Source organism: Podarcis muralis, chromosome 4 (genome assembly GCF_964188315.1).
Source record: "Podarcis muralis chromosome 4, rPodMur119.hap1.1, whole genome shotgun sequence".
Classification (NCBI taxonomy): Eukaryota; Metazoa; Chordata; class Lepidosauria; order Squamata; family Lacertidae; genus Podarcis; species Podarcis muralis.
This window is the reverse complement of record NC_135658.1, coordinates 716,092-741,131: the sequence shown is the minus strand read 5'-3', so window position 1 is coordinate 741,131 and position 25,040 is coordinate 716,092. Positions and strand designations below refer to the sequence as shown.

Here is a 25,040-nt window from a genome sequence, read left to right as displayed (position 1 = left end):
TGGCTGCAGCGGGGGAGAATGCCTGGAGGGGCTGATCTGCTCATGCGGGGGGGGGGGACCCCAAGTCAGGGGGGAGGAGAGGGTCCTGCCAGGGAGGGGCCAGGTCTGCCACGCTCTCCTTCCTGCAGATCAGAGGATCCCAAACTCAGTTGGCCCCCCGCCCCCCCATTTCAGAAAAACAATGATTCTCCCCCGAAATCTCCTTCTTCAAACAAAGGAGTCCCTGGGACTTGAACTTTGAGTGACGTCGCTCAGCCTCATTGCGCAACGGAGGAAACATCTGCAAGTGGTTTTCCAAAGCTGGACGAGGAGGTGGACTAGCACCCCCCCCCCAAAGAAAACCCCACAGGGAAGGAGGAAGAAAAGGTGGGAGAGAAAGGAGAGGAACAAAGAGAGGGATCCCAGGCCATAGTCTGGCTGCTGCATTGGGGACCAGTTTCCCAGTGTCTCCCAGGGCAGCTCCCCACGGAGGCCACTGCAGCAATCCCCTCGCACCCAGAGCAGGGCATCCCAGGACCACATCCTCTCTGTCCCAAAGGGATTGGTGCTGGAAAACCAGCCGGAAATGGGCGCTGCTACTCACTGAGCCTCCAGGGACCTTGGCATCAATGGCTGTGCGTATGTTAAGCCATCTAAGCGGATAATAATAATAAATTAGCTGCCTAAATTTCAAAGGAGATGTATTTGGCCCTCAGGGGGTTGAACAGATACATACCTGGCCCTCAGAGCAAAGGTGAAGAGACCCCACCCCAGGAGTCTGTTTTTCAGAGCGGGAGAGAGTCCAAGTGCAAGAAAAGGAGACAGAAGCAGGGGAGAAATGTGCCCAGAAGTGGGGGTGGAGGGAGAGCAACTCCTGAGGACCCCCGGATGAGGACCCCCACTAGAGCCAAGCATCCATTTTTCAAATGACTCCCTTGTCAGTCAGTTCTGACTTCATGCATTGACTGGAAGGCTGGAGCAACCAGGCTGATTCATCTCCCAGAAACCCCTTCAGTTGCCTCCACATTCTGCATCGCAATCTTCCTTCTAGGAGAGCTAGAGTCTTCTTCTGCTTCTCCTCCGCCTCCTCCTCTGTCTTTTCAAAAAGGGCTGCGGTCCAGTCTAGCCCTGGTTTCTAGCAAGACTCATCCATGCTTTTTAAGAGAAGCATTCTCTTCTCCTGACCTACAAATTCTGTAACAGAACAATGTATTTGCTTTGTAGGATTTCCAGGACTTCTCATTAAGACGAAGATCAAAGGGTTCCTTCTGATCTCTTAGAAGTTTCCTGAGACCACAGATGGATGATCGAGATTCAGCTGGCCCAGAAGCAGGAAATGCCCATCCCAACCAAACTGGGAGCAGTGGGGGATTCTGGGAAAATGCTGTGCTGAAGATCCTGGGTGAGGAGGACACCCTCCGCTCAGAGGGGCAGATCCGGCAGTTCAGTTGGTTCTGCTACCTGCAAGCCAAAGGACCCCGAGAGGTTTGCAGCCGACTCCACCACTTTTGCCGTCAGTGGCTGAAGCCAGAAAGGCACACGAAAGCTGAGATGCTGGACCTGGTGATCTTGGAGCAGTTCCTGTCTGTCCTTCCACCGGAGATGAAGAGCTGGGTGAGGGAATGCGGAGCGGAGACCAGTTCCCAGGCGGTGGCCCTGGCCGAAGGTTTCCTCCTGAGTCAGGCAGAGGAGAGAAAGCAGGTGAGGGAGACTTTCCTCTGGATACTCCCAAGGGGCTCCAAACAGGACAAGGAACATCCCATAATGCTCTGCTGATGGCCCATCCATTTTCTGGGAAAGCATCCATGGAATGAGATCTCACACCCTTCAAGTCTTTGTCATTCTCTTTCTTATCTTTCTCACCTTTCTCTGTTTGGAATCCTTTTTCTTTTTCAGGAAAAGGATCATTTTGAGGAAATGGACCTGGATTCCTGTGAGGCAGAGAGGCCTCCGTTGGACACCAGAGAGAGGCCAATGGGTAAGGAGGAAGGCGGTTTTTCTTTCTGTTGCTTTCCCAACTAATCTGTGGGTTCTTTTCAACTTGGGGTTTTTTTTGGGGGGGGGGGTACAGTTGGGACCAAGGGTCCAGCGGAGGGGAGATGTACTTTTGCACAACTAGCATATGAAATGGGCACAAACGTCCAACTGCACTCAGCAGGAAAGGCTTTCTGAAAGGCCCATCTTTAGTTTTGTTGTTGTTGTTTAGTTGTTTAGTGGTGTCCGACTCGTCGTGACCCCATGGACCAGAGCACGCCAGGCACCTCTGTCCTCCACTACCTCCCGCAGTTTGGTCAAACTCATGCTGGTAACCTCGAAAACACTATCCAACCATCTCGTCCTCTGTCGCCCCCTTCTCCTTGTGCCCTCCATCTTTCCCAGCATCAGTGTCTTCTCCAGGGAGTCTTCTCTTCTCATGAGGTGGCCAAAGTACTGGAGCCTCAGCTTCAGGATCTGTCCTTCCAGTGAGCACTCAGGGCTGATTTCCTTAAGAATGGATGCGTTTGATCTTCTTGCAGTCCATGGGACTCTCAAGAGTCTCCCCCAGCACCAGAATTCAAAAGCATCAATTCTTCGGTGATCAGCCTTCTTGATGGTCCAGCTCTCACTTCCATGCATCACTACTGGGAAAACCATGGCTTTAACTATACGGACCTTTGTTGGCAAGGTGACGTCTCTACTTCTCAAGATGCTGTCTAGGCCTGTCATTGCCCTTCTCCCAAGAAGCAGGCGTCTTTTAATTTTGTGGCTGCTGTCACCATCTGCAGTGATCATGGAGCCCAAGAAAGTAAAATCTCTCACTGCCTCCATTTCTTCCCCTTCTATTTGCCAGGAGGTGATGGGACCAGTGGCCATGATCTTCGTTTTTTTGATGTTGAGCTTCAGACCATATTTTGCGCTCTCCTCTTTCACCCTCAATAAAAGGTTCTTTAATTCCTCCTCACTTTCTGCCATCAAGGTTGTGTCATCTGCATATCTGAGGTTGTTGATATTTCTTCCGGCAATCTTAATTCCGGCTTGGGATTCATCCAGCTCAGCCTTTCGCATGATGAATTCTGCATATAAATTAAATAAGCAGGGAGACAAAATACAGCCTTGTCGTACTCCTTTCCCAATTTTGAACCAATCAGTTGTTCCATATCCAGTTCTAACTGTAGCTTCTTGTCCCACATAGAGATTTCTCAGGAGACAGATGAGGTGATCAGGCACTCCCATTTCTTTAAGAACTTGCCATAGTTTGCTGTGGTCGACACAGTCAAAGGCTTTTGCATAGTCAATGAAGCAGAAGTAGATGTCTTTTTGGAACTCTCTAGCTTTCTCCATAATCCAGCACATGTTTGCAATTTGGTCTCTGGTTCCTCTGCCTCTTCTAAATCCAGCTTGCACTTCTGGGAGTTCTCGATCCACATACTGCTTGAGCCTTCCTTGTAGAATTTTAAGCATAACCTTGCTAGCGTGTGAAATGAGTGCAATTGTGCGGTAGTTGGAGCATTCTTTGGCACTGCCCTTCTTTGGGATTGGGATGTAGACTGATCTTCTCCAATCCTCTGGCCACTGCTGAGTTTTCCAAATTTGCTGGCATATTGAGTGTTAGTTAGTTAGAGATGCCCTGTTTCCCCTGTGAGAGACATGGGCACGCCTGGCATCCTGCTTACCTTTTTTCTCTTTCAGGAGACAGAATGATGCTGGCAAAACCTCCTGGTCCATCTTTTCATGGGGGCAGAAGGGAAGCAGCGGCTGTGGAACCAGATCAGGTCAGGAGAATCTGCCTTGTGGGGACAGAGACCGAGGGATGGAGCAATGTCATGGACTGGTTGGGCACAGAGGAATGGTGGGAGGAAGCAGCCGGGGAACCAGGAAGGGAAGACGTCTCAGAGCCCAAGAAATGGAGGTGGAGGAAGGATGAGCGGTCAGAGGGAGAAGAGGGAGACGCCTGGGAAGAGGAGGTATCAGAAGCTGAAGGGGCAACAGGGCTTAGTGAGCTGGGAGACTCTGTGGCAGAATGCAGTGCAGAATCGGAGGCAGAAGAGGAAGGAGGCAAGTGGGAGGAGGGAGGTCAAGAGTCAGAGGTGAGTCAGGAGAAGGAGGAGCCACCGGGGGCTCCCTCTCCTTCTGCCAGAAGCCCCCCTTCCTGCTTGTCTCTCAAAGCCAGGAGACGTCTGACAATGGAGGAGCAAAGGCAGGCTTCACACTGGCGCACTGTTCAATCGTATGCTAGGTACCCCAGAGAGGAGGGGACTTGGAAAGCTGTGGGGAGCTAGGGGCCTTCTCTTTTGGCAGCTGATTTCATGGAGAAAGACCCTGTCATAATAATAATAATTTATTATTTATACCCCGCCCATCTGGCTGGGCCTCCCCAGCCACTCTGGGCGGCTTCCATAAAAACCAAAAATACAATAAAATCACACGTTAAAAACTTCCCTGAACAGGGCTGCCTTAAGATGTCTTCTGAATGTCAGGTAGTTGTTTATCGCTTTGACATCTGCTGGAAGGGCGTTCCACAGGGCGGGCGCCACTACCGAAAAGGCCCTCTGCCTGGTTCCCTGTAGCTTTGCTTCTCGCAATGAGGGAACTGCCAGAAGGCCCTCGGCGCTGGACCTCAGCGTCCGGGCAGAATGATGGGGGTGGAGACGCTCCTTCAGGTATACTGGACCGACGCCGTTTAGGGCTTTTAAGGTCAGCACCAACACTTTGAATTGTGCTCGGAAACGTACTGGGAGCCAATGTAGGTCTTTCAAGACCGGTGTTATATGGTCTCGGCGGCCGCCCCCAGTCACCAGTCTAGCTGCCACATTCTGGATTAGTTGTAGTTTCTGGGTCACCTTCAAAGGTAGCCCCACGTAGAGTGCATTGCAGTAGTCCAAGCGGGAGATAACCAGAGCATGCACCACTCTGGCGAGACAGTCCGCAGGCAGATAGGGTCTCAGCCTACGTACCAGATGGAGCTGGTAAACAGCTGCCCTGGACACAGATTTGACCTGTGCCTCCATGGACAGCTGTGAGTCCAAAATGACTCCCAGGCTGCGCACCTGGTCCTTCAGGGGCACAGTTACCCCATTCAGGACCAGGGAATCCTCCACACCTGCCCGCCTCCTGTCCCCCCAAAACAGTACTTCTGTCTTGTCAGGATTCAACCTCAATCTGTTAGCTGCCATCCATCCTCCAACCGCCTCCAGACACTCACGCAGGACCTTCACCGCCTTCACTGGTTCTGATTTAAAAGAGAGGTAGAGCTGGGTATCATCGGCATACTGATGAACACCCAGCCCAAATCCCCTGATGATCTCTCCCAGCGGCTGCATGTAAATGTTGAAAAGCATGGGGGAGAGGACAGAACCCTGAGGCACCCCACAAGTGAGAGCCCAGGGGTCTGAACACTCATCCCCCACCACCACTTTCTGAACACGGCCCAGGAGGAAGCAGCGGAACCACTGTATGACAGTGCCCCCAGCTCCCAGCCCCCCAAGACGGTCCAGAAGGATGCTATGGTCGATGGTATCAAACGCCGCTGAGAGATCCAGCAGAACTAGGAAACAGCTCTCACCTTTGTCCCTAGCCCGCCGGAGATCATCAACCAGTGCGACCAAGGCAGTTTCAGTCATGGAATTCTACTCAATATTGATCCAGAGCAGAACTCCAATGTATAGTTAGCAGAGTGAAAATGTAAAGACATTACAGGAACCCCCCAAAATAGACCAGAGGCAATTGTATTTCATCCGGTGGAGCCTTAACTGCTACTGAAGGCAAATGAGGATACTGGTCACAAATCCAAAATGTACAGGATTGGCCCTCTCCATAAGAAATTCAGTTGTAGCAGACTTAACTGAAATTTCCCACAGCTTATAATAAGTCTTAACCTTAAGACTCAGCATACTATGTACAGAACACCAGAAGGAAGAGAGAGAGAGAGAGAAAGAGAAACCCAGGCTCCTTCTGGCCTCTTCTTATAGTCAGCCTGACCTTGACAGAAGAGATGACAGAACCACTTTAACCCAGCTGTACTCAGCTTCTCTGAAGGAATAACCCAAACATCAGGAAACTTCTGTTTCTTTTATTCAGAGAAGCTTCCGGAACCCTCTTGAACTAATAAGAATAGAATAGACAATATCTAAGAACTTGCACTAAGAAATGCAAACTGACAAACCCTCAGGGAATGAGCTGCTCTTCTCATTAGGCCTGAAACTCCAGCTGTGAACTGTGGGATTTCCTGCCCAGATAACTCTTTGACACCAGCCTTCTGAATGTCCCCAGTAGGATTCCTTTGTAGTTGCTGTTTTCATGGAATCCAGGAGTTGAAAGGGACCCCAAAGGTCATCAAGTCCCACCCCCTGCATTGCAGGAATCTCAGCTGGATCATCTGTCCCCCGTTCCTCCCCCTCTCCATGCCCCCTTGAACCCCTGGAATTTGGCTGTGGGGCACTGGGAGGGATCCTCTTCAGAACAGGACATGAGGAGAGGAGAAAGGGGATCCTTCCATCTGGGAAACTGGAATCCCTGCGTAGGCAGGATGACTTGAAATCCACAAGGAAGAGAACCACCTATTTGCACAAAGATGAATACCCATAATTAAAAGCTGAATAAAATAATTCAATTAAAACGTCAAAATAGACATCCATAATAAAAATGTGCAGCAAAGCAATCCTATTGAAACAACGCATCAATTAAGAGGAAGGAAGGAGACAGAGCATTGTGTAGCAGATCATATTTCTGCTGTCTCAGAGGAGGACATTTCCCTTCTTCTCTTAGGGTCCAGTGTGCTTTGAAGATGTCGCTGTTTGTTTCACGAACGAGGAGTGGGCGTTGCTGGATCCTGACCAGAGAGCTCTGCATAAGGACGTCATGGAGGAGAATCATGGGATCGTGGCCTCTCTTGGTAAGGCTCCCTGTGGGATTGTCCTATCTGCCTGCAAATTCAAAAAATACCTCTATGTGACAAACCTCATACATTTCCACAGAGCTCAGCAGCGCCCAATACAACACCTGGGAACCTAACACCCCCACAATAAACCTTGAACAGCAAATTCCAGTATTTTCTGTGAACCATCTTCCTCCAGTTCTGCCTTTTTATACCACGATTTGGATGGTCTGAACTGTCCAGGCATCTTAAATGTCAGCTTCAGAGTTGTTAGGAAAGCTAGGTAGCTCCTGTCAGGTTTTCTGTTTTTGTTTTCTTGGGTTGACCAAAGAGACGACTGACATTGGCGATGGAGGGGAAGCCATGACTGGGCCAAACAAAATCCGTCCCAGAGAAGAGCCAGGCTTATTGAGTCTCAGGTAGTAGTAGCAGTGATCATAATAATAGTAATAGTCATAATTTTTATTTATACCCCTTCCATCTCGCTGGGTGGCCTCAACCACTCTAGGCGGCTTCCAACACACATATAAACATGAAACATTAATAATAACAATCTGATCCCATATAAAAAGTAAGTAAAGGTAAAGGTACCCCTGCCCGTACGGGCCAGTCTTGCCAGACTCTAGGGTTGTGCGCCCATCTCACTCAAGAGGCCAGGGGCCAGCGCTGTCCGGAGACACTTCCGGGTCACGGGGCCAGCGTGACAAGCTGCATCTGGCGAGCCAGAGCCGCACACGGAAATGCCGTTTACCTTCCCGCCAGTAAGCGGTCCCTATTTATCTACTTGCACTTAAGGGTGCTTTCGAACTGCTAGGTTGGCAGGCGCTGGGACCGAACAACAGGAGCGCACCCCGCTGCAGGGATTCGAACCACCGACCTTTTGATCGGCAAGCCCTAGGTGCTGAGGCTTTTACCCACAGCGCCACCTGCATCCCGCATATAAAAAGTAGATTACCTTTAAAATGAGCAACTTACACTAGTGGCCAAAATTATGGAAACCTTTTGGGAAAAGTGTATTTCCAAGGTTTGATGGCTCAAAACACCTCTTTTAGGGGGATTAATACCAAAAAATTATATAGCATTGGAAAAATAATTTAATGAAGAATGTAATGCAATAATATTTATTAGAACAGCAGTCATGAAGAAGAAATGTGAAACACAAAGAAAAAAGGAGATCTGCAGAAATTCTCACCATGTCAATATTTACTTTGGTAACCGTTAGCTTTCTTTACTGCCTTACAACGCCTTCCCACGGAGTGAAGGAAGTTTTCTTTTTTTGTTCTGCAGCTGTAATAGTGTGAAGCCAAGATTCAATTATTGCCCCTATTAATTGATCTTTACAGTGGTACCTCGGGTTCCAAACAGCCTACTTCACGATCTTTTGGGGTTACATACACTTGGGCTCCATGATCACTGCAGATGGTGACAGCAGTCACAGAATTAAAAGACACCTGCTTCTTGGGAGAAAAGCAATGACAAACCTAGACAGCATCTTAAAAAGCAGAGACATCACCTTGCCAACCAAGGTCCGTATAGTAAAAGCCATGGTTTTCCCAGTAGTGATGTATGGAAGTGAGAGCTGGACCATAAAGAAGGCTGATCGCCGAAGAATTGATGCTTTTGAGTTATGGTGATGGAGGAGACTCTTGAGAGTCCCATGGACTGCAAGAAGATCAAACCTCTCCATTCTGAAGGAAATCAGCCCTGAGTGCTCACTGGAAGGACAGATCCTGAAGCTGAGGCTCCAAGACTTTGGCCACCTCATGAGAAGAGAAGACTCCCTGGAGAAGACCCTGATGTTGGGAAAGATGGAGGGCACAAGGAGAAGGGGACGACGGAGGACGAGATGGTGGGACAGTGTTCTCGAAGCTACCAGCATGAGTTTGACCAAACTGCGGGGGGCAGTGGAAGACAGAAGTGCCTGGCGTGCTCTGGTTCAGGGAGTCACGAAAAGTCGGACATGACTAAACGACTAAACAACAACAACACTTCAAAACCAGAATGAAAATTAAAAGCAGCACCGTTTGTACTTGCAAATCTAAGGACTCTTGAGTTATTGAATCATAGAATTGCAGAGGTGGAAAAGGGTCTGTGAAATATTGCTCAGGGTAAAGGTCCTGGAGGCTTCCGGTGCGCATGCTGCTTTCCCCCGTGTTTAGCCTTCGGCCCTCTGTGCTTGCATTAAGTGTGCATAAATCAAGAGTCCAGTCAGCTTCTCTAATCTAGAAGTGTTTATTTTACAGCAGTATCAATCATCCTGTATCAGGCAGAAAAAGCATCTCCGCACTGGACGAAAGCGAAAGCAGAATAACAGAACAAAGAAACAGATCCCAGATGTATATGTAGGATCTCTCCGCCCCCTCAGAAGGCAGGGCGATAGAACTGAGCTGTTTAACCCTGCAAGCTCAGGTTCTCCTCACAGGGTCATCTAGTCCAACCCCCTGGAATGCAACCTCAACTAATTGATAATGGATGCGGATGCTGTTTGTGTCTCCATTGCGGAAAGTAGTGTTGTTTTCAGTTAAGTTGTTCCTGCTGACAAGATTCTGAGATTATTATTCAATTTTATTTTCCAAATTTGTCAGTCACTTGCCCAGGGTAACCCAAAGCAATGTGCAGCCAAACCTTTCTGCCACGGCTGGCCCACGTAGAGTCTGGGTTCCCCACCCTTGTCTGGTACCTCCTGGTACTCCTCAAACGAGAAGATAGAAGGTTGCTTGACGTAGCAGCTTTCCTGCATCAGCGTTCCCAGCAAGCAATGTTGGAATGCCCAAATGTGGAAACTCTCTTTTTGGGCAGAGATCTGTGTCTTGCCCAACAAGCTCCATCTGAGCAGTGTGGAACTTCTTCTCCACTTCCAGAGGGAAGTAACTACTACTCATTGTCAAGCTGGTTAACTCGTGTTCTCGTTATGTGTTTTTATGTTGTGAACCGCTGTCTGAGATTGGGATGAAGGGAGGGATATAGAAATTTTTATACAGTGGTATACATTGATTATTCCTTTCATTTTATGGACCAATGGTCTTGTTAGATAGTAACAAGCGGTTGGAGGATGGATGGCGGCTAACAGATTGAGGTCAAATCCTGACAAGACAGAAGTACTGTTTTGGGGGGAGTCTTCTCTTCTCATGAGGTGGCCAAAGTATTGGAGCCTCAGCTTCAGGATCTGTCCTTCCAGTGAGCACTCAGGGCTGATTTCTTTCAGAATGGAGAGGTTTGATCTTGCAGTCCATGGGACTCTCCTTATACCTCTTCACAAATATAGAAAGGCCTAAATGGAGTAATGGAACCAGAATTGGATAGATCGCAGAAGAAAAGGGGGGGAAATGAAGGGAAGTTGCCAAAAAGCTTTATGGAAATGGTAAGGATTTTTGATTTAGTGGATATATGGAGATATAAACATCCTGTCGAAAAGGAGTTCACATATTTCTCAGAACCAAAAAATCCGTATAGTCGAATCGATAGTATATGGATTACTAAGGATATGACAATTGAAGCAGAGAATGCCGAAATATTGCTAAAAACACTTACAGATCACAATCCAGTATCATTAACTCTTAAAGGAAAAGAGGAGAAAGGGAAAAAAAGGTGGAGAATGAATGTTTTCTTATTAAAAAATGAAAAAGTAATACAAGGAGCTAGAAAGTTGATGAAGGAATATTTTGAAAACAATTGGAGGAAAGGGACAGATGTTAAAACAGTGTGGGATGCTGGGAAGGCGGTTGTTAGGGGATATTTCATACAACAAAACTCAATAGCATATAAGAATAAAGAAAAAAAGAAAAGGGGGCTTTTAGAAGAAATTAAAAGGAAGGAAAAATTGGCTTATGCAAGCAAAAATAAAGAGAGATTAGATCAAGAAATTAAATTACTGAGAGTAGAATATAATAAAATTATAGAATACGAGGTAGAACAACAAATCAAATTTTGGAAATATAAAAATTTTGAATGGGCAAATAAGCCGGGCAAGATCCTTGCCTGGCAACTAAAGAAACAAAGAAATGAAAAATTAATAAATAAAATAAAAGTAGAAGAGCGGACAATAAGGGATATGACAGAAATTAAAAAAGAATTTGAAAAATATTACAAAAAATTATATCAAAAAGATGAAGCGCCAATAGAAGAAATAGAGGAATATATAAAGAAAAATAAATTAATAGAGATAACAGAAGAAGACCATAAATTATTAAATGAACCCATATCAACCGTAGAAATTAAGGAATCAATTCAAAAATTAAAAATTGGGAAATCCCCAGGTCCAGATGGTATACCAGCAGAATACTACAAAGAAATGTTAAATGAATTAATCGACCCACTAAAAGAAGTAATAGAGGAAGCTGTAGAGAAGGGGAATATTCCAGACTCTTGGACTCAAGGGTATATAACGCTCCTGCCAAAACAAGGTACGGATTTGGAATCTGTCTCAAATTATAGACCCATTTCATTGTTAAATTGCGATTATAAAATTTATGCAGGATTATTGGCTAATAGGTTGAAGAAAATTATAGGAAAAATAGTACATAAAAATCAGGCTGGATTTGTGGAAGGTAAACCAAATAAGAGGAATAGCAGTTGGTGAAAAAAGATATAAGTTAAGAGCCTTTGCAGATGATGTTATGATCACAACAGAAAATCCCCTACAATGTACACCTAGAATATTGGAATGCATAAACGAATATGGTAGATTAGCAGGATTCAAATTAAACTATGGAAAAACCAAAATACTAGTGAAAAATATGGAAGAAAAAGATAAAGTGAAATTACAAGAAATTACAGGATTGGAAATTAAAAAGAAAATAAGGTATCTTGGAATAAATTTAACAACAAACACTATAGATCTAAGTAATGAGAACTATGGGAAAACATGGAATGAAATAAAAAATGACTTGCAAGTATGGGGAAAATTAAATCTTTCCTTACGAGGGAAAATATCGGTAATAAAGATGAACATATTACCAAGGATGATGTTTTTATTTCAAAGTATCCCAATACTAGGAGGAGATAAATGTTTTAATAACTGGAAAAGAGATTTGGCTAAATTCATATGGTCAGGGAAAAAGCCAAGAATAAAACACAAAATAATGATAGATAAGAAGGAGAGAGGAGGATTTGGTCTCCCAGATATGGAGTTATATCACGATGCGGTGGGTCTGACCTGGCTAAAGGAATGGATCAAATTAGATGACTCGGATGTATTGGATTTAGAGGGAGTAGAGACGAGATTTGGATGGCATGCCTATTTAATAGATGAAAAAGTGAGAGTAGATAAAGGCTTCCTAGGGCATATAATCAGAAAATCTATATATAAAATATGGGAGAAATATAAAAGACTCCTAGAACCGAAAACTCCCTGGTGGGCATCGCCAGCAGAAATTGTCGCAGTGAAAAAATTAAATATGAAAGAAAATTGGGCTACCTATAAAACTGTATTAAAGGAAGAAAACGGAGAATTGGAATTAAAGGATTACACAGAAATTAAAGCTCATATTAGTGATTGGTTCCAATATATTCAAATTAAGTATAGATTAGCAAAAGACAAAAAGTCAGGATTTGAAAAGGAAATATCAAAATTCGATAAATACTTAATACAAGAAAAATCAAAAAATATATCTAAATTGTATAATCTGATTTTAGAGTGGGAAACAAAGGATGAATTAGTTAAAGCATCAATGATCAAATGGGCGCAAGATATTTGGAAAAATATTATGTTTGAACAATGGGAAAAATTGTGGAAAGAAGATATGAAATTCACTATGTGTTATATACTGAAAGAAAATTACCTTAAAATGCAACATAGATGGTATTTAACACCTGAAAGAATAGCAAAAATGAATAAAAACTGTAGCGATGTCTGCTGGCGATGCAGCATGGGAAAAGGTACTATGATACATATATGGTGGAATTGTTTAAACATCAAACAATTTTGGGAAATAATATATAATGAGATGAAAAAAATGTTTAGATACTCATTTAGGAAAACACCAGAAGGTTTTCTATTGGGAATAGTACCAGGAAGCCTAAAGGAAGAAGATAAGACCTTATACTTATATGCAACAGTAGCAGCAAGGCTATTGATTGCGAACAACTGGAAAAGTGGTACAATACCGACAAAAACAGAGTGGCTTGCCAAATTATTGGAGTATTACAATATATCCAAAACAATGGAAGAAATTGGAAGGATTTCAAAAGAAAAGAGAGATAGGGACTGGAAGGTGTTTAAAAGATACTTGCAAAATCATATCGAAAAATCAGAACTCCTATTAGAATAAACAAGTTCCATTTCAAATATTGAAATATCAAATAAGATGGATGACAATGTGTAATAGATAAAGAAGTATGAAATTAGGCTAAAGGTGTGTGAAAGAAAGTAATAGAAGTGGAAAGAAATTGTAATTGAGTAGATTGGAAGTCAAACACAAACGTGCGGTGAGGGGTGGTGGATGGTGATGGGGAAAGGAACTATTTGTGGGATTGAATGTAAGTATGTTTGAACACTTTTAAGGATTGTATGAAATGTATGTTTGTATGCTTGTATATGTGTATTAATGATGAACCATTTTAACAATAAAAACTTAATATTAAAAAAAAGAGAGAGAAAAGACAAATATAGAAAGGCCAGCTTTGTTTAAGTTTTCCTCAATCTTCTTCTTTTTTCTTTTTTTTTAAAATGAATATTTATTGAATTTTATAACAAATAAAAATATCTCAATCATCATGTTATATACAGTGGTGCCTCGCAAGACGAAATTAATTCGTTCCGCAAGTCTCTTCGTCTTGCGGTTTTTTCGTCTTGCGATGCACGGTTTCCCATAGGAATGCATTGAAAATCAATTAATGCGTTCCTAGGGAAACCGCCTTCAGACCAGGTCCGGGGACAGACTGTCCCCGGACCTCTTCTGAAGGCTGGGGGGGGGGGACAAGGGCTTTTCTTCCCACCCCCAGCATTTTAAAAAACCCTGGGACAGCGGAGGACTTCTCCGCTGTCCGGGCGATCTTAAAATGCTGGCGGGCGGCATTTTAAAATCGCCCCCGGACAGCGGAGGACTTCTCCGCTGTCCGGGGCGATTTAAAAGCCCCTGGGAAGGCAGGCAGGGGGGACAAAGACTTTCGCCCCCTGCCCGCCTTCAGAAGGTGTTCCCGCCCCCCGCCCCGCTTCGGAACAGCGTTCCGAAGTGGGGCGGCTGGGGCAGGTCTTCACGCCCCCCCTCCCCGCTTCGGAACAGCGTTCCGAAGTGGGGCGGCTGGGGCAGGTGTCCCCGCCCCCCCTCCCCGCTTTGGAACAGCGTTCCGAAGTGGGGCGGCTGGGGCAGGTCTTCCCGCCCCCCCTCCCCGCTTCGGAACAGCGTTCCGAAGTGGGGCGGCTGGGGCAGGTGTCCCCGCCCCCCTCCCCGCTTCGGAACAGCGAAGCGCTGCCGACCCCCAGCATTTTTAAATCTCCCCGGGACACGAACGCTTCGCTCCCGACCCCCAGCATTTTAAAACCTCCCCTGGACACGGGGAGATTTTAAAATGCTGGGGGTCGGCAGCGCTTCCCTCCCGACCCCCAGCATTTTAAAATCTCCCCGGGACAGGGGGAGATTTTAAAATGCTGGGGGTCGGCAGCGAACGCTCCCGACCCCCAGCATTTTAAGATCGCCCGGGGCAGGCGGGGGGAAGGCAGGCGGGGGGGGAGCAAAGACTTTTGCCCCCCGCCGGCCTTCAGAAGAGGTCCTCTTCTGAAGGCCGGCTGTGGGCGAAAGTCTTTGCTCCCGACCGCCAGCATTTCCCTATGGGCTTTCGTCTTGCGATGCAAGCCCATAGGGAAATTCGTCTTGCGAAGCGCCTCCAAAACAGAAAACCCTTTCGTCTTGCGGGTTTTCCGTCTTGCGAGGCATTCGTCTTGCGGGGTACCACTGTACAAATGTTCTCCCTTCCATCCTCTGGACTTCCCTCAACTCCCCTTCTACTGAGTTATTTAGTTTTATTTATTGTGTCCTGCTTTATATAAAAGTAAATTCCCCTATCATTTCTCTAATTTTTCTGTTACTATAATAAAGTTAATTCAGACCCTGCCAGTTGTTGTTTCTGCAAATAACCTGTAAATGGTTCCCAAACTCTTTTAAAATCCTTTTTGTCCTTCTCTCGTAGTTTCTCTGTTAGCTTAGCCAATTCTGCATAGTTCATCACTTTTTCTTACCATTGTTCTTTTGATGGTATTTCTCCCATCTTCCAATTTTGTGCAGTCAAGATTCTTGCCGCTGTTGTAGCATACATAAATAATGTCCATTTTTCTTTTGGCAGCTCTTGATTTGAGATACCTAACAGAAAGGTTTCAGGATGTTTACCAAAGCTCATTTTAAACATTTTTTTCAGTTCATTATATATCATTTCCCAATATTTTTTAATGCATTTGCATTCCCACCACATATGATAAAATGTTCCTTCCTTTTCTCGACATCTCCAGCATCTCTTATTTTCTTTCTTGAACATCTTTGCCATTTTCACTGGTGTGATATACCATCTACACATCATTTTCATGTAATTCTCTCTTAATAATATACAATCTGTAAATTTTATATCAACTTTCTACAATATAACATAACACACTAACAAAAGTCAAGCTAAGCAAGTTGTGCTTCCTTTTTCTGGTTATTCCGCTATGACTTTTGATAGAATACAGATAATTACCGGTACATTCTTCATTAAATTATCTTTACATTGATACATAATTTTGTGGTATTACTCTAAAACAAAGTCGTGTTACGAGCCATCAAATATCTGAAATACACTTTTTCCCAAAAGGCTTCCACAATTTTGGCCACTACTTTATATCAAACAAATCAACATTCAACAATGCATCAGAATATATTAATAAAAATGTTGGTTAATGACAACCAACAAAGGCAATGAACAAAGACCCAACGCCCTTCAGTTCTTCCTGATTTGTTCCTGAGGCTCTAATCCCTTTTTTGTCTCCATTGCAGATTTTGATGAATTGGAAAACAAGAACAAGGATGAATATGACAAAACCCCCAGAGAGGAGAAGCCACGCAAAAATTTGGAGTATGAAGAGAGCTGCAGTCCGAGCTCCTATTCCACTTCCCAACAAAGAATTCTCATTGGAAAGAAACCCTATCAGTGCATGGAATGTGGAAAGAGCTTCAGTAAGAGCTCCAATCTCACTAAACATCAAAGAATTCATACAGGGGAGAAACCCTATCAGTGTATGGAATGTGGAAAGAGATTCAGGGAGAGCTCCTCTCTCACTTCTCATCGAAGAATTCATACAGGAAAGAAACCTTACCAGTGTATTGAATGTGGAAAGAGCTTCAGTCAGAGCTCCTCTCTCACTAAGCACCAGAGAATTCATACAGGGGAGAAACCCTATCAGTGTATGGAATGTGGAAAGAGATTCAGGGAGAGCTCCTTTCTCACTTCCCATCGAAGAATTCATACAGGAGAGAAACCCTATCAGTGTGTTGAATGTGGAAAGAGCTTCAGGGAGAGCTCCTCTCTCACTTCCCATCGAAGAATTCATATAGGAGAGAAACCCTATCAGTGTGTGGAATGTGGAAAGACCTTCAGGGAGAGCTCCTCTCTCACTTCCCATCAAAGAATTCATACAGGAGAGAAACCCTATCAGTGCGTGGAATGTGGAAAGAGCTTCAGAAAGAGCTCAGATCTCACTAAGCATCAGAAAATTCATACAGGGGAGAAACCCTATCAGTGCGTGGAATGTGGAAAGAGCTTCAGGAAGAGCTCCAATCTCACTTCCCATCACAGAATTCATACAGGGGAGAAACCATATCAGTGTGTGGAATGTGGAAAGAGCTTCAGTCATAACTCCTCTCTCACTTCCCATCACAGAATTCATACAGGGGAGAAACCATATCAGTGTGGGGAATGTGGAAAGAGCTTTAGTATGAGCTACAATCTCACTAAGCACCAGAGAATTCATACAGGGGAGAAACCCTATCAGTGTGTGGAATGTGGAAAGAGCTTCAGGGAGAGCTCCTCTCTCACTTCTCATCGAAGAATTCATACAGGAAAGAAACCCTACCAGTGTATTGAATGTGGAAAGAGCTTCAGTCAGAGCTCCTCTCTCACTAAGCACCAGAGAATTCATACAGGGGAGAAACCCTATCAGTGTGTGGAATGTGGAAAGAGATTCAGGGAGAGCTCCTTTCTCACTTCCCATCGAAGAATTCATACAGGAAAGAAACCCTACCAGTGTATTGAATGTGGAAAGAGCTTCAGTCAGAGCTCCTCTCTCACTAAGCACCAGAGAATTCATACAGGGGAGAAACCATATCAGTGTGTGGAATGTGGAAAGAGCTTCAGAAAGAGCTCAGATCTCACTAAGCATCAGAAAATTCATACAGGGGAGAAACCCTATCAGTGTGTGGAATGTGGAAAGAGCTTCAGGAAGAACTTCAGTCTCATTTCCCATCAGAGAATTCATGCAAAGGTTGGAAAAACCATTATACAGCTTTAGGAGCCAGGCAAATCCGCACCTTGTTAACCAGGCCTTTGGATTATTGACATCTAATGCCCTTTTAAAATGTGGTAGTGAGGGGGGTTGCAGATGCATATTTTGTGTTTTTATGTTGTCTTTTTATGTTGTAACCGTCCTGAGACATGTGGGAACAGGAGTCAACACTTAGAGGCCGAGGGGGTTTTGCCCCCCAATAGTATATTTGAGGGGGCCACCCCCCCAGTTGGTAGGCATTGCCATTCCAATGCCCTTTATGCATCATGTTATTGATTGTGCAAAGCAGGCCTTACCTGGCCCCTTCCTCCAATATTTTATTCAAGTTGGCACCACTGGGTCGGGTGGTATATAAATTAAATATAGACATAAATCGCCTTCCTTTGCACATGTTCCAGCTTGTCAATATCCTTATTTATTATCATTTTTAAAATTTATGTTCCCTTCATCTGAAGATTTCACAACAGAAACACAAAGGATAAAAGCATGGCTTTCTCAAAAACAAGTCCAGCCAGAGAAATCTCTCCTCCCCTTTTTATGGATGGAGTTACAAACTTTGTTGATCAAGGAACAGCTGTGGAAATAGTGCATCTTGATTTCAGTAAGGCTTTTGACAAAGTCCCCTGCGATATTTATGTGAGAAAGTTGGTAAAATTTTGGCTGAACAAGGTAACTGTTTGGTGGATTTGACTGACCAAACCCAAAGAGGACTCCTTCATGGTTCCTCATCATCCTGCGAGAAGTGACAAGAGGGGTGCTGTAGGGTTCAATCCTGGGCCCGTTGTCATTCAACATCTGTATGAATGAGTTGGATGAAGGAACTGAAGGGGATGCTCATCACATTTGCAGACAACACCAAATGGGGAGCGGAGGCCAATGTGGCAGAAGGCAGAATCAGATCAAGGGCAGGAATGTTGTTGTTGTTTAGTCGTTTAGTCGTGTCCGACTCTTCGTGACCCCATGGACCAGAGCACGCCAGGCACTTCTGTCTTCCACTGCCTCCCGCAGTTTGGTCAAACTCATGCTGGTAGCTTCGAAAACACTATCCAACCATCTCGTCCTGTGTCGCCCCCTTCTCCTTGTGCCCTCCATCTTTCCCAACATCAGGGTCTTTTCCAGGGAGTCTTCTCTTCTCATGAGGTGGCCAAAGTCTTGGAGCCTCAGCTTCACCATCTGTCCTTCCAGTGAGCACTCAGGGCTGATTTCCGTAAGAATGGATAGGTTTGATCTTCTTGCAGTCCATGGGACTCTCAAGAGTCTCCTCCAGCACCATAATTCAAAAGCATCAATTCTTTTTTTAAAATAATTTTTATTAGGGTTTTCACATTACAAAATAGAAAAAGAAAAAATACAAAATACAAAATAAAAATAGTTAAAAACAATCAATTTTTTCATCACATTATTTTTCATTTACTTGTTTCCTGGACCTCCTCATACCACCCTTTTTTGTATTCCAATTCAGTTTATTCGCTCAGCAGTTTCTTTCCCTCTTTATTCTACCCTGATCTTTAATCTTAAGTTGTTGTAACATTAAATTTTTACTTATAAAAAACCATTTTTTCATATTCTTTTATACCATTACAGCTAGAAACCACTTAATTTCAATCCAACATCATTCTAGCATTCATTAATTTTACAATATCTCTGTAAATAGTCTTTAAATTTCTTCCAGTCTTCTTCCACCGACTCTTCTCCCTGCTCACGGATTCTGCCAGTCATTTCTGCCAATCCCATACAGTCAATCACCTTCATCTGCCATTCTTCCAGGGTGGGTAGGTCTTGTGTCTTCCAATGCTTTGCAATAAGTATTCTTGCTGCTGTTGTAGCGTACATAAAGAAAGTTCTATCCTTCTTCAACACCGATTGGCCGACTATGCCCAGGGGAAAGGCCTCTGGTTTCTTCAAGAAGGTATATTTAAATACCCTTTTTAATTCATTATATATCGTCTCCCAGAAAGCCTTAATCCTTGGGCACGTCCACCAAAGGTGAAAGAATGTACCTTCAGTTTCTTTACATTTCCAACATTTATTATCGGGCAAATGATAGATTTTTGCAAGCTTGACTGGGGTCAGGTACCACCTGTAAATCATTTTCATAATATTCTCTCTTAAGGCATTACATGCCGTAAACTTCATACCTGTGGTCCATAACTGTTCCCAGTCAGCAAGCATAAGATTGTGTCCAACATCTTGTGCCCATTTAATCATAGCAGATTTCACCGTTTTGTCCTGAGTGTTCCATTTCAACAGCAAGTTATACATCCTTGACAAAATCTTAGTTTTGGGTTCTAACAGTTCTGTTTCTAATTTTGATTTTTCCACCTGGAAGCCAATTTTCTTGTCCAAATTATATGCCTCCATTATCTGATAGTAATGAAGCCAGTCTCGCACTTTGTTCTTTAGTTTCTCAAAACTCTGCAGTTTTAGTCTATCTCCATCTTCTTCCAAAATTTCCCAATATTCGGCCATTTAACCTCCATATTGAGCTTTTTCTGAGCTTTCGCTTCCATCGGTGACAGCCACCTAGGGGTCTTATTTTCCAATAAATCCTTATATCTTATCCAAACATTAAACAATGCTTTCCTAACAATATGGTTTTTAAATGCTTTATGCGCTTTGACCTTATCATACCACAAATATGCATGCCATCCAAATACATTGTTAAAACCTTCCAAATCCAAAATGTCTGTGTTTTCAAGAAGTAACCATTCTTTCAACCAGCAAAAAGCTGCTGATTCATAGTAAAGTTTAAAGTCTGGCAGGGCAAATCCACCTCTTTCCTTTGCATCTGTTAATATTTTAAATTTTATTCTAGGCTTCTTGCCCTGCCAGACAAATCTTGAAATATCTCTCTGCCACTTCTTGAAACAATCCACTTTGTCCACAATTTGCAATGCCTGAAACAAAAACAACATTCTAGGCAATACATTCATTTTTATAGCAGCAATACGGCCCAGCAAAGAGAGCTTCAAATTTGACCATATTTCTAAATCTTTTTTCACTTCAACCCAGCATTTTTCATAGTTGTTGTCAGGGGATCAGGGGCAGAGCCACAGGGGAAAGAGGAATTGGAGAGCGAAGGGGAAGAATCTGAGGGGACCTTAGGAGGGTATGACAGTGACCCGGGAGATTCCATGAGTCTCTCCAGTGAATCAGAAGATTCCCAGAAAGAGGCGCCCAGGGTCAGGGCAAGGGGGGCCAGCGGTGAGTCCCCAAGCGGCAGCTGGAGATCAGGGCCAGCTGCCCCGCCAGAGCGTAAGGGGGGGAAGAAGCCCACAGATCAGAACCAGCGTCTTCTCCAGCAGGGAGAGAGAGTGAGTCAGAACTGACCACGCCTCCGTTGGAGAGTGGAGGGGCGGAGCGGAGGTCAGCTCCAGCCAGCTCCCCCGAAGGGGGAAGCAGTGACAGGAGCAGTGTAGCCGTTAGGAGGAAAGTGGCCGGCTGGGCGCGCGCGCCAAGTTCAAATGTGCAGGCGCGCGGGCCAGCAGAAAATCCGGATTGGGAGCCAGGTCCCAAAGCCCGCCGGAGGCAGGGGGAGGAGTCAGAGGAATCCGCCTCTGAAGAGTCCAGGAAAGGTGGGGCCCCAGAGGGCAGGAGGACCCAGAGGAGAAAGGAGCAGAGGGAGAAGAGGAAGAGGTGGAGCAAAGCTCGGGTGTTAAACTGGTGCAGGGGAGGGGAAGAGTCAGACGGAGCTTCGATGGTCTAGAGTTACAGACGTAGGGTTGCGCGCCACGGATGTAAAACCAACAATGAATTTCAATAAAGACTTTTGTATATAAAGAGACACTGGCGTTGGTCCTTTGTGAGCTGGGACCTGAGGCACCCCTGACAGTAAGCTCCGTCTCTCAAATTTTACTTTTTTTTGCGAGCTCACTAAGATAGGAGATGACTACGGAGGCGCAAGTGGCAGCACTGCAGGAGGCAGTCACCAAGCTGTACGCAGAAGTAGCAACCTCTAGGAAGAGGGAGGAGGAAGCAGAAGCGCGCTGCAAAGATCTGCAAGCCAGGTGGGAACATTTGTACAAACAGGGACCCAGATCGGAGGGAGTTGGCCTCGGCAAGAGGGGGGCCAGCATAGTCACGCACTTTGATGGGGACTTGAAACAGTATCCCAATTTCAGAGCAGACATTGTTTTTGCGCTGAGATTGCTTCAAAAAGACTTTAGAGATGAGGAGGAGAAAGTGGGATTCATCATAACTCACTTGCATGGGGAAGCTAAATCCTGGCTGCGCAATTTATGGCGCGAGGATGATCCCGCTCTCCGGAACTCGGACGCTTTTATAGCGGCTATGGACGCTTGTTTTCAATCAACCATAGATGTAGACGTGGCCCGAAGGGAAATGCACGGCTTGCGGCAGGGCAAGGCAACGGTGAGACAATACCACTCCCGCTTCTTTGCGCTGGTAAATGCACTGCGCTGGGAGAAGGATTCTGCAGCAGTGAGGGATCTGTTCTGGGAGGGGCTAAACGCTTCAGTGAAAGATGAGCTGGCCAGGGGCGACAGACCTAGCACCACCGCAGAAGTCGTTCAGAGAGCGCTCACGATAGGAGTAAGGCTGGAAGAACGTCCTTGGAGCAGGGATGAGGGTCGTTTGGCACGCACACCAGCCAGAGCACCTCCCTTCATGCCCAGGGAGACTGGAAGCGCGCACTCCACGCCTCCCGTGGGGGAGGGAGCGGGAGAGCCAATGGAGTTGGGTGGTACTAAGGCTCAGACAGCGACCAGAGCCTTAACACCAGGAGTAGTCAAGACGAAAACTCCTAGAGGGAGCAGGAAGTGTTTCATATGCGACAGTGCACAACACATGGCCAAAGAGTGTCCCCAGAGGATCCAGAAGCACACTGCAGCCTCAGCAACTGTTAGAGGGGCAGTTCAGCAGGGGGAAGAGTGGCAGGGAAATGACCAAGCCTGGTTGGAATCAGAGGCACTGGGGCCCAGCCAGGCAAGTTTTTGAAGCAGTCCCCAGAGATCCTGCAGCCCACAGACCCCCTCCCGCCCAAACCAGTAGTGCAGCTCACTACATCACTCCAGTTGCCCAATGGATCCACCCTGGAAGTCCCTATTACCATTGACTCTGGTAGCAATGCAGACTTTGTGGGGGTGGACTTCATCAAGCAGCACCGCATAGCGCTCCTACCGGCCACGATGCCCTTAAACGTCGTCACAGTCGATGGCAGGAAGTTACTAGGTGGGCAAGTGGTACGGCAAACACCACCTATGGTGATGCAAATTGGGAATCACCGCGAAGTCATCAGTTTTAACGTCACTCACCTATCAGACACGCCCATAGTGTTGGGCATGAGTTGGCTGGATAGGCACAGCCCGGGAGTGGCTTGGTACCAGCGTCAATTGATCTTCGGCTCCTCTTACTGCGCGGAACATTGCATCCAGCCCAGCCAGGAAGGGGAGGGGCAGGAGGGGGACCCGTAGTTATACCTCGGCATGGTGCAGGCGGTACCAGACAAGTACAAGGAGTTTTTGGAAGTTTTCTGCGAGAAGGAAGCTGACAAGCTGCCTCCCCATCGGCCCTACGACTGCGCGATTGACCTCCTACCGGGAGCGACGCTGCCGACGGGGAAGCTGTATTCCATGTCTGAGGATGAAATGCAAGAACTCAGGGAGTTCATAGATCACAATTTGAAGCGGGGATTCATCCAAGAGTCCAAAGCAGTGGGGCGCAGTCCCGTGTTTTTCGTGAAGAAAAAAGACACGCCCCAAAAAAGATTGATAGTTGATTACCGGCTCATAAATTCCAGGACAAAGCCCACAGCTTTTCCCATGCCCAAAATCGACGACCTGCTCGCGACGGTGCGGAAGGGGAGAATCTTCATCAAGCTGGATCTACAAGGCTCATACAATCTGATACGCATAAGGGAGGGCGATGAGTGGAAGACGGCCATGTTTACGCCTTTAGGCACCTATGAATACAGAGTTATGCCGTTCGGCCTCCAAAATGGCTCCCACACTTTCCAAGCATTTATGCATCACATGTTGGCGGGACTTCTCTACAAGAAGTGCGTTTGTTTCCTCGACGACATCCTGATCTTCTCGGAATCGCAAGCAGCTCACGAGGGAGACGTCAAGGAGGTCCTGCAGAGATTGCAGGAGCACAGGCTTTACGCCAAGCTGGAAAAGTGCCAGTTCGACGTGACAGAAGTGGATTTCCTGGGTTACAAGTCCCTTGTCGGACAGCTTGTAACCCAGGAAATCCAAAGGGGCGCTCTATGTGCCGGGGGACGACCTCCGCGCGAAAGTCCTGCAGCAGTTACACAACGCACCCAGCGCTGGGCATTTTGGCAAGGACAAGACAGCGGAATTAGTAGCCAGAGACTTTTGGTGGCCAAAGATGAGGGGTGAAGTTGAGGATTACGTCGCTCGGTGTGACACATGCCAAAGGGCCAAACCAGTACACAGGGCACCGGCGGGACTGCTGGAACCGCTTCAGACGCCGTTTGAACCGTGGGAGAGAGTGGCCCTGGACTTTGTCACAGATCTACCCAGCTCGAGAGGCAAAACAGCGGTGCTCGTGGTCATAGACCTGTTCACCAAGATGGTGCATTTCATTCCTTGCGCAAAGGTGGCCACGGTGGAACAAACCGCCAAGCTGTTCATAGACCACGTGTTCAGAGTTCACGGCTTGCCGAGATCTCTCTTATCCGACCGGGGGCGCCAGTTCGTCTCGAGTTTCTGGCACAAGCTCCTGGGCATCCTGAACGTCAAGATCAACTTAGCGTCGGCACGACACCCGCAGACCAACGGGCAGGCGGAGAGGGTCAACGCCATCATGCAGCAGTACCTGCGATGTTACGTGAATCAACAACCCTCGACCTGGGTGGACTACCTATCGTTGGCTGAGTTTGCCTACAACAACACGAAGCACGCGTCTACAGGGGTGACGCCGTTCTTCGGCAACAATGGGCGGCATCCCAGAACCTTCCCGGGGTTTGAGATGAAGGGGGAGGGGGAGCCACGAGGGGGAGCAGAGCACTTGGCAGCAGAGTTACAGGAGGTCCACGAGCAACTCCGAAGGCACTTAGAACTAGCTAAACATGCCTACAAAGTGCAGGCAGACAAGCACAGGAGGGCAGGGGAGGACATCCAGGTGGGGGACTGGGTATGGTTAGCGGCCCAGGCAGTGCCGGCCAAATCGTTAGCCAAGCAGAAGCTAGGACACAAGCAGTTAGGGCCGTACCAAGTCGAGGCACAAATCAACCCAGTAGCCTTCCGGTTGACCCTTCTGGAGGGTTCCATGATGCACCCGGTCTTTCATAGGTCGGTACTCACACCCTACAAGGCACCACACAGGTTTCAGGCGCCAGGGACCGCACCAGACCCACGCAGAGAATCACCCCCGGGGGGGGGGAGTCACAAAGGGCACCACCACTCAACGAGGTCACGGAAATTTTGGACTCGAGATGGGGGGCAGAGGGAGTAGAATATCTCCTCGCCAGGGAAGGTACCCTGCCCGGCCAGCGTCAACAGTTGGATACCGGACTATGCCCTGGAGGAGCGCTATCTCAAAGACGAGTTTCATGCACTTTTTCCCCACAGACCGATGCCGGCAGATTATTTTGACGATTGGCTTTTCACACCCACACTTTCAGCCAGCACGTTCCAGGGGTTCTCATCAGCTGAGGAGTTGGCGCCAGAATTGAGCACCCCAAGGGGATCTTGTTCGGGGGTCAACACCGACCGCTCCTATTGGTGGGAGGATCAACCGGAGGTGGGGTGGAGACGG

At 46.4% G+C, this 25,040-nt stretch overlaps 2 protein-coding genes across 16 annotated transcripts in view; one reads left to right on the top strand and one right to left on the bottom strand.

Moving 5' to 3' along the window:
• Window positions 1-25,040, bottom strand: part of LOC114589686 (uncharacterized) — a 386,543-nt gene that overhangs the window by 100,829 nt on the left and 260,674 nt on the right. The window lies entirely within an intron of this gene.
• LOC114589761 (uncharacterized) overlaps window positions 1-25,040 on the top strand; it is a 498,312-nt gene that overhangs the window by 412,204 nt on the left and 61,068 nt on the right. For 3 of the 6 annotated variants that reach the window (XM_077927913.1, XM_077927914.1, XM_077927912.1), the window contains exons 2-6: window positions 1,204-1,680; window positions 1,876-1,957; window positions 3,649-3,731; window positions 6,724-6,850; window positions 15,796-17,686. In XM_077927913.1, the coding sequence (XP_077784039.1) occupies window positions 1,279-1,680; window positions 1,876-1,957; window positions 3,649-3,731; window positions 6,724-6,850; window positions 15,796-17,306 (2,205 nt within the window). In that variant the 5' untranslated portion in view covers window positions 1,204-1,278 and the 3' untranslated portion in view covers window positions 17,307-17,686. Of the gene's footprint in view, window positions 1-1,203; window positions 1,681-1,875; window positions 1,958-3,648; window positions 3,732-6,723; window positions 6,851-15,795; window positions 17,687-25,040 lie in introns of those variants that run through there. The other 3 variants (XM_077927915.1, XM_077927916.1, XM_077927918.1) reach the window with 3 other exon arrangements.